At 41.6% G+C, this 18,213-nt stretch overlaps 1 protein-coding gene across 1 annotated transcript in view; it reads left to right on the forward strand.

Annotated features, from left to right (window-relative positions):
- The first annotated feature begins 677 nt into the window (after positions 1–677).
- Positions 678–18,213, forward strand: part of skia (SKI proto-oncogene a) — a 67,631-nt gene continuing 50,095 nt past the window's right edge. Inside the window, exon 1 of the mRNA XM_089119750.1 lies at positions 678–2,123. Coding sequence (XP_088975876.1) covers positions 1,224–2,123 — 900 coding nt within the window. The 5' untranslated portion in view covers positions 678–1,223. The remainder of the gene's footprint in view (positions 2,124–18,213) is intronic.

The following is an 18,213-nucleotide window of genomic DNA, read 5'->3' on the forward strand; positions in this document are numbered from 1 at the left end:
AACACATGTGATTAATGAAAACTACCTGAAAGTCCATGAAAGTGAAAGTAAAGATGAATGAGTCCAGAACCTGTGACCGATACTACACTTAGAATGTTGTTAACTGAAAAAGAAAAATGTACAAAATGCTCACATACCATAATGATGATCTTAATTTTCAATTGAATGTTTAAAACATATAGAGAAAACAGAATGGGAAAACATATAGGCCTACATTTTCATTATGTTATTCAAGTAGCAAAGTGCAAAAAATAAAAAGTACAATAACAATAGAACAAATTAAAATTACTATTTAAAAATACCCCTTCTTTTATTACTCCCTTCATTTCAATATTTTTCTTTATTTACCTCACCCTATTTATTTTGCATGTCTATTGTCTGTTTTAATATTGTAAATATTGTTTACACTTTGACAATATTGTAAATTCTGACAAATAAAGCTGTCTAATATATTTAAGAAATAGCTTAATATTTCATCCTTGTATAATTAATTGGATATAATGAACTAAGTAAAAAATAAGAATAATAATAAAAGGTAAAAACGTTGAAGCATTTATAAATAGAAATAATAATAAATATCTCTAATATAAATAGATATTATGTGTACAGTCAGTGACTGTCTCTCTACAGCAGTGGGGAGTGAAGGCTGGTTCTTGGAAGAGCCACAGCCTCCGGAGTCAGTCACATTCTTGGCTGGGATTCAATGACTGAGCCAGACACACACAAACACCGAGAGAGGGAGAGAGAGAGGAGAGAGAGAGAGAGGAGAGAGAGAGAGAGGCTGTGCTGCTCACTGACTCAGTCACACTGAACTGCAGGGGCAGAGGAGCGGAGGCGACGCGCCGTGTCCGGCTGCAGCGATCTCTACTCGCAAGGGAAAATACGGATTTAAAGTTCGTGGATTGTGTATTTGACTCGTGAATTTGACGTGGGACAAGTTCGGCTCCCCCGTGGGATAGTTTTTCGACAACTTGCGCGCTTTTGCTTGTGTTCCACTTGAGTTTTTTGTACGCGTCTGTCTGTTGATATGGACAGGAGAGAGCCCGCTGCAGGGGAAGAAGACACGCCGGTGCAAACCTTCGTCTGAGTGGGGATTTCATGAAGCCCTGTCGGCCTTCTTGTGCTTTTTTTCACGGACTTGGATTTAGAGACGCGGTACCAGGACCTTTGAGTCGCATTTCTCGTCACACGCTCGGTTTCAACGACAACGCTGTGCGCGAAACATGGAAACAATAACGCGACAGAGTTTCCAGCCTCACCCGGGACTGCAACAAACTCTCAAACAGTTTCACCTGAGCTCCATGATCTCTCTCGGAGGACCGGCCAGGTGGCAGCACGACCTGCTCTTCAAAAAGGATGGCAAAGACGCCCCGGAGCCCGTGCTGCATCTCCCCCCTATGCAGCCTCCTCCGGTGATGCCCGGGCCGCTCTTCATCCCGTCCGACCGCTCCACGGAGAGGTGCGAGACGGTCCTGGAGGGCGAGACCATCTCGTGCTTCGTGGTGGGCGGCGAGAAGCGCCTGTGCCTGCCGCAGATCCTCAACACAGTGCTGCGGGATTTCTCGCTCCAGCAGATCAACTCGGTGTGCGACGATCTGCACATCTACTGCTCGCGTTGCACCGCCGACCAGCTGGAGATCCTGAAGGTGATGGGGATCCTGCCGTTCTCCGCGCCGTCCTGCGGGCTCATCACCAAGACGGACTCGGAGCGCCTGTGTAACGCGCTCATCTACGGGGGCACGTACCCGCCGCACTCCAAGAAGGAGCTGTACGGCTCCATCGAGCTGGAACTCACCGAAAAGAGCTTCAAAATCTATCACGAGTGCTTCGGGAAGTGTAGGGGTCTTCTGGTCCCGGAGCTCTACACGAATCCCAACGCGCCCTGCATACAATGCATGGACTGCAGGCTCATGTACCCGACCCAGAAATTCGTGGTGCACAGTCACAAATCGCTGGAGAACAGGACTTGCCATTGGGGCTTTGACTCGGCAAATTGGAGGGCGTATGTGCTCCTGAGCCCGGATTACACGGGGAAAGAGGAGAAAGCGCGTCTGGAGCAGCTCCTGGATGACATTAAGGAGAAATTTGACTTCGCCAATAAATACAAGCGGAAAGCATCACGGGTGAGCCAGTTTGTTGCATTTTGCGCTGCATCCTCTGCTCTAGTGCAGCTGGAGAACTGCTTATTAAGTTTTGTTGTAGTGGGCTGCATGTGTCAGGCGTCTATGACGAGCCGTTTCATCCCTTTAAAGTTTAACTGCTGCTTTACTATTTGAAAGCCAATTCCAATTTCACGAATAACTTCACTAGATAGTGACTAGTGGTGTCTAAATTAAATTAGTCCAGAGACCAGACCCCCAGGTATCAAGTATTCATTGCAAACTACTTATTCCTTTGCTGCTCATATCATGGTAGACAACTATTGGTAAGACTTTATTTCACAGTGTCGTTGTTGCATAATGTTACATGGAGTTACTATAGTAATAACTATAAATTGTGCATAATTACGTGCAACTAAACCAAACCCTAATCCTATCCCTATAGTTGATGTACTTACTTAGTATTACTCAATATTAAAATTTATAAGTACAGTGCAACAAACAAACCTTAAAAATAAAGTGTAACCCAAATGTTTGCTTCAATGCTTCAACTGTTCACTTCCAACTATGCTTTCCACCTATTTCAGTTTTACCAATTAATATGCATTAGCCTAATATTCAATCTGGTTTACAAGAAATAGTTTGGCTACTAGCTATCTGTGACTGTTTTCCTTGAACTAATTGGATCATACTACTTTATTAGACACTATTGCTTTTCAAGTTGCTACTATAAATATTTTATCTCACTTGCAATTATATTGAACTTATATTGTATACTATAAATCAGTCATTCGGATTAGTCATTGCATCTTGCATGTAAAAACAATTGAAAATACTGATGTGATTAGTGAAATTGAAACTTTTTGGTCACTTTTGGAATATTTAATTCAAAAAGAAATATTTGAAACATAAAAAACCCCAGATGTTGTTGGAATGGCTTACCACCGTCATCTTCAGATGAATGCTTGGAGAAAGGCCAATAGTGTCAGTTCTTTGGTGACACAAACTTCAGACTCAACAGTAAGTAGTTATTTGGCAGACGTACAGTGAACGTCTATAGGGACATTCCTCTTGGCACAACCTGAGGTTAAGTGTGATGGGGTGACTGTGGTGATGTTCATGAATCACCTCTGCTGGTATTCAAAGCAACAATCTTAAAGTTGGCAGACTAGATGTTTTAACCGCTAAGCCACACCACCAGGGTGAAATTTGTATGTCTTAAGTTTTGCGTTGGCATATTCCAAGTAGTGTCAGCTTCCTTAGATGAGTGCTTGGAAAGGGGCCAAGAGTGTCAGTTCTTTGGTGACCCAGTCTCCAGACTCCAGAGACTATCATGATATTGGTTTCCCAGTCCAAATGTTACAACCTGATATCCGGGAGGGGGGTGAGATGTGGAATCTGTGGGCGGACGTCAAGATAGAATAGCCGTCGCATTGGCCTAAATTTAATGGCATGAAATATTTAACTTGAGCGGACCGATGCAAAAAAAATGCAATCTCTCACAGAGAGCATTTCTTGGTTGCTTTTTGGGCTCTGCTGAATTTAATTGACCAGCAACTAACCCTCAGTGTCACAACCTCTGTCCCGTTAACCTTTACTGTAGATACGGTGATGATTGCGTAAACAAACAATCATTTAGTCTTCAAACAGTCTTCATTTCTCTCTCTCTCTGTCTAGTGCTTGTTTTTTATCGTCCTCCATTCCTCCATCTGTCTCTCTTGAGCTCAGCATGACTTCCACATGTCCCACGGCAATGGCGTCATGTTATGGTAATTCTGAAATGGGCCGTTTAGCTATCACAGGTACTTGACAGTGGATGTGTTTTTAATGATCAGGCCATTGAGGGTTTAATCACGGGGCTGCTGAGGGAAAAAAACATCCTTTCCGAGCTGCAGTCCGACCAAGTTTGCTGCTTAAATATGCATCGGAAAGTTCGTTTCTGTGTATTTTTGGAAAGAGTAATGCGATAAAGCAGTCGCGGCCTGATTGTTTTATGTTTATCTGCTTTGGGTTGTCTCTAGTCTCGGGTTACTCGCATGTGTGGTGGCTCATCTTACCCCTGGGGCTCTAAAGCTTGACTCTTGCTGCAGACACGGTCCTGTTTGTGAGCTAGAGGATTAGAGGAAAAGATTTTTAGTAATGTGCCCCCCTCCAATACACACAACACACAAACACTCAATGAATGGCAGGCCTGGTAATTTGCATGAACTGTTTCCCTTGAATGGAGCTGATGATGCAGGGATTGGAGTATTGTGGTGGAAACGGAGTATGAACCAACAAAGAAGTGCATTCACCAACATCTCCTCCCTCCCATCTCTCTCTGATCAGCCCTCCACCACCTCCAGCTTACTTTCCCTGTATGAATAGAGCGAGAGAATGTAAACCGAGGCCTGCTCTCCAGCGTGTTTGCACACATTTGCCGTTTTCCGTCTCTTTTTGCACGGACGATGTGTGTCATAAGTGCTCTGCAGATTGAATTGTCCCTTATGGTGAATGACGTTGCTTTGTTAACATCGAGCTGTTTCCCTCGGTCTCGAGTGAGCCCAAAATGTCCCAGAGCTCTCTGCATTATCACATTATCAGACCCCCCACAGCAGGCTTTTATTCATCTCAAGAGCTTTCCTTCCTCTCACCACACACAAGAGGGAACGCTCTCAAACCGTCTGGAAGCGGAAGTGGAATATATCATTATATCCATCTAGAGAAAGGGAGATTCGGTGTATTTTTACATATGCCCGACCGCCTGGTCACTCCTTTGCCAGGAAGAGTCTGCGATCTGATATTGATGACTTCATAATGGCTTCCACGCAATTTAATTTGCCACTCAGATTTTTGGCTTGAAACGTGCTTGACATAAACGTTTTGAGTTAATCAAGCTCGATTTCAAATGTTGATCAAAAATACAGTAAAAACAGTCATATTGTGAAAATATTATTACTATTTAAAATAATGGTCTATTTAAATATATATTTAAAAATGTAATTTATTCTTGAGATGGCAATTTTCTGTGTCACACGATCCGTCCGAAATCAATTGGTGCTCTTTTTTATGATCAATGGTTATATCATGTGCACATTTATATTAACTTATGTGTTTGCAACCTTGCGTAACAAGCATTCCACGTGCGAGTAATGTAGATGTAGCAGTCTTTATGTTTGTATACTGTGTTTCTGTTGCTGTCTGTGTGATTGTGACAGAGCTATTTTGTTTTCTGCTGAGTTATTTACAGATCTTACTGTTCCTCATCTGTGAAAAGAAGTCTGGCAGTCTCTCTCTCACTCTCTCTGTCTCTGGGTGGGGTGGGGGAACTTCCTTTTTCTCTTCTGCTTGCTGAGGGAAGGTCACAGACTGTGCAGTTGCTCAACCTCCCTCGACATATACATGCGTGTGTGTGTGTGTATATAAGTGTTTGTGAGTGCGTGTCTGTCTGGTGCTTTCAGTCAGCAGCCGGAAGACACAGAAAGACAGGATGTTCTGTGTCCCTCGCTCAGACACACAGTCAATAATTAAGCGTAAAATGTACCAAGCCATTATGTTCTGTCAAGCTGTTTCAGGTCCAAAAACATCATCTTTTAATACTCTGTGGTGAAGAAAATTGGGTTACGCTTGTCTGAGATCAAAAGAGTTTTGGCAGCTTGGTAAACAAGGTTTGAGTTTGCTGAACTGTTGTATACAGGTTCAAAGTGTAAGTCCAGGTGTTGAGTTGGCTTCATGAGCTATCATGATTACTTTACACTGATAAAAATGTCTGGACGTAATTGTCAGGAGTGGCGATGAATGATTAGGTGGATTAGTTTACACGACGCACTAAACTTTTTATCCGATTAAGCCGTTCGTTTACACGACAACTGCGTTTTGGGGTCTTGAAATCGCAAACGTTTGAAAACAGGTTACGTAAAACGATACCGTTATTGTCTCCATGTGAACTACAAAAATGCAAATTTGTGAAAACAGTAATGCATTGCATATGTGTATAATATGTATATATAATTTAATGTATATAATCCGCATATAATTTTTGCAGATCCGTGTGAACAAGGTTGTGAAAACTTGGTCCGTTTTGGCAAGGTTGTGACAAACTTTTCAATTTTTAGTACATTGTTGTCGTGTAAACGTACCCTAAGGCTGTGACTAAGTGACTAAATGCCTTTAATGAGACTCAATTATAGAGATTTCAACTGATTAAAAAAATAACTGTTTTACACGGTATGCTGATGAATAAATATTTGATTAGAAATCTCCAATATGAAGATCACGCTCATACATAAATATGGCTGATGAAAGCATTATAAAAGAAATCCATTTGAAAATTTGAGTTTTTTTTCCCCAAAAAGCATTTTTGCATTTCGTCTGCACTATGTTTTAGTTTAAACATGCACCAGATGGAAATTAATGTATGGTGAAATGTGTTTTTCTTTTATCAGATCTAAATTAATATTTAATAACAGCCCTGTTATAAAAAAAAAAAAATTTCACTGCACATTTTACATGGTCAGATTTAGCCTATAGGCTACTTGATGAAATAGTTGGCACTTTCATTTTTCAGAGTAAGCACAAGAAAGCCCATAAGTGAGCATTTCCCACGTAGTCATGCATTTGATTTCCCCCTCTGAGTTTCCTGTTAAATGTGGAGGCGTTTTATCAGGGGTTATTTCGAGAGCTTTGGCAGACGGCGTGTTCTTGCCGTCAGTGCAGGAAAACCACAGCTCAGTGACGGGAAGAGAGAGTTACGACAGTCGCATTCCAGGACAGCCACTCCCGAAGTGCAGCGAGAGACTGATTATGCAAATGTCTGTATGAATGGGCATGAATGAAGCGTGCCCTCTCACTCTCGTATTCGCATTCGCTCCGTGTCTACCGGCACACTTAGACACACACACACCTGCTCGGCATCAGAACCCTTCTCCTGCTGACTTCTCGTCTCCTCTACAATCAAGTGTTTTTTTTTATTTCCTTTCTCTCGATCTTTAATTCCCCCCAGGTGCTGGAAGTGGGCAGTAAACCTCTCTAATCATCCAGTCATTAAAGCAGAATTTAACCGCTCTCAGCCTGTGAAGCAGTTTTCTCGCTTAATTGTTCGCTCTTTGGAAACAAAGCTACGTAATTTTCTCCAAATCACGCCCTTGAAAATGCTTTTGATGAACACCTTGCGTGTTCATTTTCTCTCTTCCGTCCTCCGCGTTCGGTTCGGCTGACTTGTGATTTTTATTTTGGAGGGATAGAGAGAGGGAGAGAGAGTGGCATCTTTCCAACCCCCTCTCCACCATCCCCAGTGCCTCAGAGAATTCTGGGATATCTGGTGGAGAACTGAGAGGGTGCAAGAGCTTTGGGAGAGGAAGCCAGTTCCCTAAGGGGATATTAGGTATGTCCCGTCTCATTCGCCAGGCATATCGCTCTTAAGCCGCGCACACACACACACAGCGGATGGCTCAACTCGACTCAGCAGCAGCTGGCCCCTGGTATGCATATCAATGGCTGCAGCGCGAAAAGCTGCATTTGCGCATTTCTCTGCCTCCCCTTCAGAATGCGAAGGGCTTCACGGGTATAGCTACGGATAGTCAGCTGCCCCGACGATATAAACCAGAGGATCTGTCTGAGAACCGAGTCGAACGGCTGTTCTGAGACCTCACTGGTCAAAGTCTTCCTAAGTATGTTCCAGAACTTGGACTCGTGAGGTCAAAGACCTGCGAGGCAGAGAAACGGACCCTGTGTTGTTCAGTCGGTTACTGATATGAACAGGCTTTTGTTTGGATATCCGCAAGGGTCATTTTTATTGTTGCGCAAGAGTGCCAGACGAGAAACCCGAACAGTTTTACAAAGTATGGAAAAAAGGCACGGTAATCTCTAGCTTTCATAACAAAGCTCATTCTTCCCACTGATCCTGGTTAAAAAATCCCTCATGTGTAGTCCTGGGTGGTTATTAAATCCGACAGGTTTTTTTCAGGAGTGAGCGGCAGCTGAGTGTTCTAAAGAGTCTCCTTTAGGTGCTAATTAAGATTTTTCAAATAGCCCGTCTCTGACAAGCCCGAACTGATGGATCATAACTGTGATTAACCGGGCAAAGAGAGAAAATATGTGGCTTTGTTTTAGAGATAAGACACGAACATCTCCCTGGAACAATTCAAACCCTAATTGCTTTTGTGGCTCTTTAATGCAAATGCAAGTCAATTCATTAGTGTTTTTTTTTACACTAACAGTTCGGTTCATGTGTGAACATTCATGCTTGGCTTATTAGCCAAATCCTTGCTAATTTGATCAGTTTTTCACCTCTCAAGCCGAGTTTCAAATCAAAACGGCACTGAGGCGGCTTTTACACTGGGCTTGTTTACTGCGCTCCAAGCCCAAGCACATTTGTTCCCGGCACCCCGCAGCATTGGTCTGGTTTTACACTCAACTTGATTCGAATACTGGTGTGTTTGCGTGCATATTACGTCATCGCAAACGTGCACAAACCGCTTGCAAGCGGTGTCTTTTGAGGAGACAGTGGATTTCCAAATTTGGTGGCCTATATTTCACGCGCAATGCACGAATACACTGCAGGCTCGCTCTCGCTCATGCCCAAGGTAAATCATCATCGCTATCATCCCTTACTAGCCTGGGAAAACCCAGACAACTCCCGGCAAATTAAGATTTGCTCTAATAGGTAGTCTGGCAAAGAGCTCATTCAAGCCCATTTCCAATCCGTCGAAATCGCGGCACCAATCAGAAACGTTGGGGCAGGCTTTACACGATGACAACAGCGCTAGGATTTTGAAGAAGATTTTGTAGCCTACATTACAATGGATGTCGCCGTCGAACAACACTCGTTCGAATGAGCTATCGCGTCTGTTTTAAGAGGTTTGAACGTTTCCTTTTTGTTAAAAACCGAGCAAAGAACATGCATACGTCTCTGCATACGTCATCTCCTTCATCGCTCTGATTGGTTTTTGGTCTGTCCATGACGTCTGTTGGTGACGCCCCTCTGGAAATGATATGTTATGACGCTTTGTTACAACTGAGCATGGTTTGGTTTTAACCAGGCTAATCACTTACAAGTGTTTTATTTAACTGAATACATCACACATGCGCAGGTCACTTTACTTCCTGAACACGTGCGCACCGAGTTCGCGCTGCTTTCAAAATTCACGCGGCACGTTTCGGGAGCAACCGAACTCAGACCACCTCCTCCAGGTAGTCTCGGGTTCGGTACCCCAGTGCTCACCCGGTTCACATTAGCGATGTTTCATGCGAACCGTGGACGTTCCGAACTAAACTGCCAGTGTGAAACCCCCCTTATTCTGCTTTGCTGTTAATCGTTATTTAGCAACCTCAGCAGGGAGTCAGTTTTTCTCTCTCTTTTTTTTTGTTGCCATTAATGACTTTAAAATATGCTTGAGAGATCAAATATACTTAAGAAATAGACTTCCTTCACACTAGGAGCCCTATTTAATTTGATGCAAGCAAAAGTGAGGCTGTGAGGGATGGAAATACAATTTGTTCATATGCAACATCACAACCATTGTTTTAGGTATGCACGATATATCGGCCACCATATCGGTATTTGCCGATATATCTTCCTTTTTAATGTTATTGTAATTGGGCTGTTATTAAGACAATTTAGCCAATTTATTAAAGCCAATAAATAATGGATTATTTCCTTCAGCTGAGACACTTCAAATGTAATTATTAATATTATATGTTATATTATAGAAATATTGATTATAAATATAAATCCTTTAATACTGAAACTAAGTATCAGTACAATAAATGCTATATAATATAATTTTAAGTCGGTGGTGAAATTCTAACGTTGGCAGCTCACTAGGTTTTGGAGCTCAAAGCATTGTAACTCAAGAGAGCCAACCTGATGCCCTTACTGCCCACACAGTTACAGAGATTCTTAGTGAACTTCGAAATGTTGCCATTTCAGTTATATTGCAATCGAAAAGAAGACATTTTGGAAAATTACCCTCTTACATAATTTCCCCTCGTCATAGCTTAAGCTCAGTTGTGACATTATATCACACCCTCTTAGACACACGCTGCTAAGCCTCCTAGTCTGTCCACCCCCTCCCCCAGGATGCAGTAGCTAAAATCTCATTAATGTCAGATGGAGATAAACACAGATAAAAGAGAGAGGTTCATCACAGGGCATCCTCTCTTTTCACACTCCTTCCACCAGCCCCCACACATCAGTCAGCCAGGTCAGTGTGTGTGTGTGTGTGTTTGTATTGGCTGGCCTTTGGGAAAGCATTCATATATACCTGCCTGATAGGGGCGGCTGGGGGAGGTGGAGAAAGATGTGATGGGGGGGCTGGCAGACAGAAGAGTGTGGGATGGAGGAGGGAGCTTTTCTGTGTCTGGCATTAACAGGGAGGAGGGGTGGGAAAATAGATGCGTTTCGGGGGTTTCCTGGGTTACTGTGATTGTCAATGCGAGATTGGATGTGCTAATATATAAAGTGTGAGGTAAATATTTGATTTGATGAAAGACATTATGAACGTTTCATTTCAGGCAGACTGTCGGAATGGGCTCCTAGTCAAGTACAAGTGAATGAACGAATTAGGAAAGAATGAATGAAGTAGGAAAGAAAGGAACTAGATCCAATGTTCTGACTGTGGACTCTTTAAACAAATAAAACCTCATTCATTCGTACTTTTTTTGTATTCATTCATTGCACCGACATGTATTATTAATGACAGTTAAGCACGGATAGAAAAGAAACATGATGACAAATTACTGGATGAGCCTAGCTTTGAAAAATTCATCACGCAACTGAATCGCCTCTCAGCCTCTTTCTGTGCTTTGACATAAAGATTGTTCGATTTATGTCCTGTATTTGTAAAAACGAACCGTTTTATTGTTTGACATTTTGATTGTATCGTGCATGATTCTGAAACATTTGTTTTCTTCTGATGTAGCCAAGGCCGTGTGGGTGGAGACAATTTATTTTGAACTATAATGTCAAAGTCTACTTTCCACAACCCAATTAAATGCAGATATAACATATTTATTCAATTCTTATTATTTACTGTTGAGTATTCCCTTTGAAATATGTCAAATTACTTAAGTGAGTAGTTTTATGTTATTGTTTTTTTAAGATCATAAATTACATTTTTGTACAACGCTCTCTGGAATACTGGATTCTAATTGGCCAGTTCTTTTCTCAGGGCCACACATAATGCATCCTATGTGAAACTTCTGTCTGAAATTCTCAGTATTCTTTAGACTGCTACTGTGATTGAAGATCGCTGAGCGAAATACGTGTTTTTTTTTTGTTGTTTTTTTGGGTTTGTGCATGGGGAGTTTCTGCAACGTCAGCTGAGCTCTTTTGTCTTTGTGTGACGGAGTGAGTCACACTTTAGCTGGCAGTGTGTGTTTGTGTGTCTAAGAGCAGTCCGACACATGACCCTTCCCATCAAACCCCTCTCTATTCAGGCAGACTGACCAATCAGATCATGCGTCCATACAGCTCCCGTCGGACAGATGGCTGTCTGACAGAGGCAGCGTGACATACACACACATTGAGAGACAGCGACACTTCCTCAAACTGAATGACTATGAAAAAAAGTTATTTTTGGAGTCAAGCTGCCCCTATAGCAGCTCTCTATAAATCTGGATGCCATAGCTTGAGGGAAAGATTGTAACGTACAGTTGTTGTGTGTGTAGACCTACATAAATACCTCATGTTACTTGCATATATAGAAATTCGCTTTCTCTATGTATTTCATACCATACAAGTTCTGAAAGACTTTTTACAGGCATGTAAACATAGCCTCTGAAAGACATCCTTCCTCACCCCATTCTAAATGAAGCGTTCGTCTGGGCCCAGTGGCACTGGTTTGAGATGCACCATAATTTGGTTTGGTTAGTCAGACTTTTATAACTGCCGTTCTTTGAAGCGTGCCCTACACAGAAGGAGTCTACTTTATAATGTGTAATTTGACATTGAAATGAGTAGACAGACATACTATTACAGTACACGGCTAGAAAATATGCAACTCAAATCCTCTAGTTATGTTTGCTGAGAATGGAATCGCAGGGTAGGGTGAAACACTGCTGTCTGGGCTCTTGGCTACATCTACAGAGAAGAGAGAGAGAGAGCGAGAGGGAGACAGATGATGGGTTTGCTATCGTGACTGCCGTTCTGATGTCAGTTCCAGACCAGCAGCAGGGCATGGATGATATTAATTGTGCAGTTCAGTGTGAATGTGCGTAAAAAGGTAAATACATTTACTCATAACTCCATCTGTCTGTCACCCACCCACCCAGATGCTTCATCATTGAATCTGAACATCCACACATTCACACACACATACATCGACTTGAGAGCTAAATGATGATGTAATCACAAGCCTACATAACCTGCCCACAAAAAACATGCCACAATTTTGAAAAGATATAAGCCTAATAAGTGCATTTATGTAATCATGAATCAGCAGGGATAATGAATAAAATCAATTCACACACAATATTTGCAAATAAAGCGTTTCAAATGTAGCTTTGTTGATTATCAAATGATTTTTGACTTTTTTCAGGCCCCAAACCACCCTTTTTTTTTTTTGTTGGTAGAAACATATCAAAGATATTCGTCACTTTCTGTGAAAAAGAGGTTATTATGCTTTAATCTACTAAATGGTGAGTAGCATCCGAGTTAGCAGACGTGTAGATTACATTATGACATCACACAGGTGAAACCCTGACCGCAGAACACATAGTAATCTTGTTTCAAAGTTGACCTTTTACAGGCCACAGGCCGAGAATTACAAGATTACAGGCCGCACAACTGGGGCAGAGGGCAAGTGTGTGCTGGTGTGTGTGGACACCGTTCTAACCACACAAAGGCCTGGGCTCACGCTCCGTCTAAATGAACAACCACAACGCTGCGGTCTGAAACACAGCACGGCTCTGCCATTGATGTGTTCTGCGTGTTTGCATCGGGAGGCAAATCAGTCTTTTTTTTCCGACCTAATGTCGAGGGACACTCCTGGTCACGAGAGGGTTTTTTTTTTTTTTTGTCTTTGGGGTGATGGAGAGCACGCCAAGCTCCCACCTCTCATCCTAAAGTTCAACTGGGCTCCTTTTGTCCTTCAAATCTTTAAAAAGGATCAGCTGGAGCTCAGGAACAGGCCTGAGACTGGAAGACAAAGCCCAGGCCTAAGACTATTGTCTTGGCTTTGGTCTTCACAAGCCTTGCTTCATTTTTTTTTTTTGTCCCGTTTTTTTTCCTGACTAAAGGGCCGTTCACAATAACTATAACGATAACTATAAAGTTTTAATAATCGGCTAACTGAGAATGAGAATAGGGAAGTCCTCAACTGTAATGACACAGAGGAAAGAAACCATTGGAATCATTTTCAGAATGAAACATCGACAGCCTATCAGAATCCACCCGACTTTAAACAGCTTGAGCATTTAAAGTGGCAGATGAAATAACTGCAGTGCACGCTTCGAATGGACAACAGTATTGTGTGTTGTGGATGCTAATATAGTTATCGTTCTTGGTGTGAATGGGCCTTGAGCCTAGCATAGCTAACGCTTTAAGATGGAATGTAATGCAGAGAGAGAGAGAGAGAGAGAGAGAGAGAGAGAGAGAGAGAGAGAGAGAGAGAGAGAGAGAGAGAGAGAGAAACACAATGTACAGAACAAGTAGATACACATATGCTTGCAAGATGTCTGCTAAATTATTAATCTAGACAGCATTGTGCACTGTTTTAAGTGTCATATTTACATAAAAACAAAAAGGCAGCTGTATGTAAATTTTGAATCACAAATGTTGTGTAAACATTCAGTTACTGTTGAACATCAGCAAGGGAATGTATTTTCCTCAAAAAACGTCTCGTCAAATGTATGTGTGCTCTGGGGAATATAAAGTGTAGTTCAGTAATTGTAAGACTTATTTTTTATGTTCTGTACAGAATTTCTAAATATGTGTTTTTTTGAAAATAGAGCTCTTTGCTGTTTCACCTGACACAACAATATGATCACTTCCTGGTTTGCCATTGCTAAAGATGGCTGCCAGTTAAAGCCCTGTGGCTGTAGTGGAGAGCTAGGCGTGACACAGAAGCTTGTCATTTTGTTCTTTGATTGAGGGACGTGGTGTATCAGTTCCAGCCTTAAGTCCGCAGGCTATTTTGGGTTTGCTGAACAGGTAACAAAAGAATGTCTGTCTCGGTTCAACATCACCCTTCCCCCGTGCTTTCTCTCACTGGAGACTCTGCTGTCAAGCGCTAACAATGGCACACTAGTTAGTGGCCCACATGAATCATGTTGCGGTTTTCCAGTGATTTCACAATGTGGTTAGCAAATAACGTTTTATTTTCAAATTCATAATTACTTAAATTGATTTATGAGACTGCTGGGGTGGAGGACCAATCAGAGTTCTGACTGAATTTTTCTACAATGGGAAATAAATTAAATGGTAAAAAGCATATTTTCCTGTAAAGTACAGGAGCATTATTTCTGATTACTTAAACACACATTAATGGAATTTTTTTTAGCTATTTTAAATTTGTCAAATTGAATTGAGGTTTCAGATTCACAAATCTTTAATTTAAATAAATTGAGTGAATTTTTGTCTCAGTTTTACAAATTTGACAGTCCAGTCTACTTCATCAGGTGTCATTGTTATTGGTCTTATTGTGAGCAATTCAATGTGTTATTTAAAGAAATATCTTGAATTATATGCATTTTATTAAAGTCCCCGTGAAATCAAAATTGAACCTATTTACTTTGTTAGCGCATATTACTAGTCTTGTGGTGAACAATTAATCCGTGCAAGTGAATATATATTAAAAAAATGTTTTACCTTAGTAATCTTTAATCAAAAACTGAAAAGTTACTTCCGGTCTGGAACGGTTTCTTTTTCTGATGACGTAGGTTTCACAGTTTGGGTGGGGAAACGCTTAACACTCCCCTCAAACCGTTAGTTTGCTATGAGCGAGAGATGGAGAGGAGGAGCGCTAGAGTAAAACCCTGCCCTCTGTTCAATATTCCGTTTCACTTGGAAATACGTCACAGCACTGGAGAAAAATCGTTTGCAACTTCCGGTTCACGGGGACTTTAAATTTCTGTTTCGTCAAAATATTTAGTAAATTGCTATTTTGTTTCAGTCATATACAAATGGACAAAATTAAGTCTGGCTATGCCCTACATGTTTTGGTTGTGAGTGTAATTTTATTTGACTTTAGTAGAGTAAGTGGAAACGTATTGCGTGAGAAGTGATTGGAGGAATAGTCACACCTCTTAACCAATCAGAAGTTATTCAGAAATACCATGAGGTTAAGAGATTTAAGGAGCATGTGTGTATGTGTACAGACAGATGTGTGTGTGTTCTCGGCTTACTCTAGGTGAATTGAAAGTGTCGGAAACAATGGCATTTAATACCATTAGCATCCGGGCTAGTGTGGAGCTTCAGGTTAGTGATCGTAGGTCATAGATCCCTCGCAATTAATACTATTCCAACCCAGTACCACTCCTCCAAATGAGCTGACAGTGGACATGCTAAATAAAACAATGTGTGTGAAACCAGAGCTGTGTATGTGTGTGTGCCCACGAAAGGAGGTAAAGGCTCAGGTTAAAGCCGCACGGCTCCCCCTGCGCTCTGCGCTAACCTGTAGACATTCTACAACACTACTACAGTTGAATCCATTGATTTACTGTCTGAAGCCACTCCTCGCCTGCCCACGCATGTAATCTTGCTCTGAAAAGTACTGTCACACACGCTCACATGCAAACACACACACACATCGGAGAGAAAGCCGAACACAATCTCTGCCAGCTCTTTTTTTTTTCTAAAATGAAATTGAAGATAATTGTACCCTCCAACTAGCCTGCCCGGTTTTAAAGGGGCATCCTATATCTGACAATACTTCATTGTTTGCTCTCTATAAGACTGTCTCGATGAAGTACAATGTCTGGAATAAATCGCTCCAGTAGAGGGATCTAATTACAGGTTACTACTATTTACATTTGCGCTGTGCAGACTTCTGTAGTACTGGTTTAATGTATCGCCCCTCTCTATGTTTCTCTCTTCGCTTTGACCTTTATCTCACTATTAGGCTTATCAGTCTGTTTAATTATCTCTTTACCTTGACTTCTAAGAATCCGTCCTATCAGTAGGTCAAGGCGGTTGCGGTTTTCTGCAGCTCTTTGACAACAACATTGTGGTTTAAAATACTTAAGGTCAAGACTATCCTATACACTATGCATCTGCTATGCATAGACTTATGTGTACATGCATGCGCAACAAACATGCTTTTCCAAATATTAACTCGGCCTCAAAGAGCTTACTTCATACAACATTTGAATGACAGGAAAATAAATGTACTTCCTTTGAATTTGAATTGAATTCTACCTTCCTAATTTCTCATTTGAATTTCAACTTCACATCCTGTTTGCTACCTTTATTCAAACTGAATTTAAGCGCATGTCATGAGATTTTTTTCTACTTGTAAATCAGATCAAATAGAAAACACTGAAAACACAAATAAGTTTAAAAGATTCTCTTTTTTTTTCAAAAAATGATTCCATGAAAATCTGTCTGGAACTTTCTGAAACGGTAAATGGTGTCTCCCTGTCTCATCCGTCTTTCCCACTAGGCCTTCCATATCACCATCTATTGCTCCATCCATCTCTTCACGGACGCTAATGGAAACATTAGCCTGTGTTAGCTTCAAGCGAGCTTATTATGCAGCCTAGGCCTTATCAATTCACTTCTGTCTCAATTAGCATCAGCTTCAATGCTGTTTCTCTCTGGCCGCGAGGAGCTGCATCGATCTACAACTCAATGGATCTCTTGAACGATTTCACACGGACCTGGCCGACACTTCAAAAGTATTCGTATTCAAAGTCCGAGCATATTTAAACACTTTATACTTTATAATGACCATTAATATGATGGCTATCAAATATATATAGATGAGGTGTGTTTTAGAGCCGGTAATATTTCAGTTTGACTGCGATTTGGCTTGGGCTTAGCTTAAGTGGTCGGTCGATCGCAAAGTGGCTTTTAAAGCAAAACTAGAGTGAAATAGCGAAGACGTTCTTCAAGCAACGATTGCATACATTTTGCAAAAGGCTTGTTGTTTCTCTCCAAGTCTGATTAAAGTGCAAGGGCAATTTGTTTATCCACTCACGCCCTTGTTAAGGTCTGTGCTCGTGTGGGGGTGTATGGCCCTGAGATCTATTGATTGCTGCAGGAAGCACATTCTGATGTTACACTGGGCTTCCTGAATTTGATGCCGTCTCCTTAGACATCATATGTGAAGGCATTTTGACTGTGTGTGTGTGTGAGAGAGAGCGTGTATCCTTCCCTCCCTTCAGACAAGGAGACAAAACAGCTCAACCTCTGTCCTTGCTTAAAGACACAACAGCTCTCCAATGACAGACTTCTGTCTTGCTTGCCCACAATAATAGGCTACAGCTCAGTGTTTTTCTGAATAACACTCCAGCTACAGGGCTGCCACATTCTCCAGCTTATGAAATGGCTTATTCACAACTTACACTTTTGTTACATACCAGGTAGAGCGCCATTCATAACTGAATTGAGAATGTGTTTTTAAATTCCAATACCTGAATTTGAATCGAATTGAGGTAGCAAAGAGGATGCGGAATCAATTTAAACGTGATAACTTAAAGGTAGGTAGGTAGATGGTTTAAGAGACCGAGAGAAGGAAAGTAAAGGAGAGAATCTAAGCCAGCAGGTTCTATTCTTGAGTGTGTAGTTTTTGGCAGCAATGACAAAAGAACACACACTCTCTACATCCCCTGTGCAGGGACCTTATTCCAGCTCTGCCTGCTTATCAGATGAAATCAGACCCGTCTCCTTTCTGCTGCTCAAACTGTCTCCTGAGGAGGCCCAGATCGCTCCTCCGCCTGGGTGTAGTCGCTCTCACTGGGTCTCAGCCAGTTCTTCCACTTCCTGGGGCTCTCCATTTACCTAAGGTCTACTCAGTTTGTCAGTCTTGCTCTAGATGAACTACACAGTGATCTGAAACGGGGATCTTGAATGTTGTCATTGTAGGCTAATCTGGCACTGGTCTAACATTTGACTGCAAAGTCATACCCGGTGGAGGTAGAATGGTAGATGCTGGTTAGATGGGTATCATTAACATAATGAGTAAATTCTTTAAAT

The sequence above is a fragment of the Pimephales promelas genome, chromosome 14, assembly GCF_988280905.1.
Source record: "Pimephales promelas chromosome 14, fPimPro1.hap1.1, whole genome shotgun sequence".
NCBI classification, from domain to species: domain Eukaryota; kingdom Metazoa; phylum Chordata; class Actinopteri; order Cypriniformes; family Leuciscidae; genus Pimephales; species Pimephales promelas.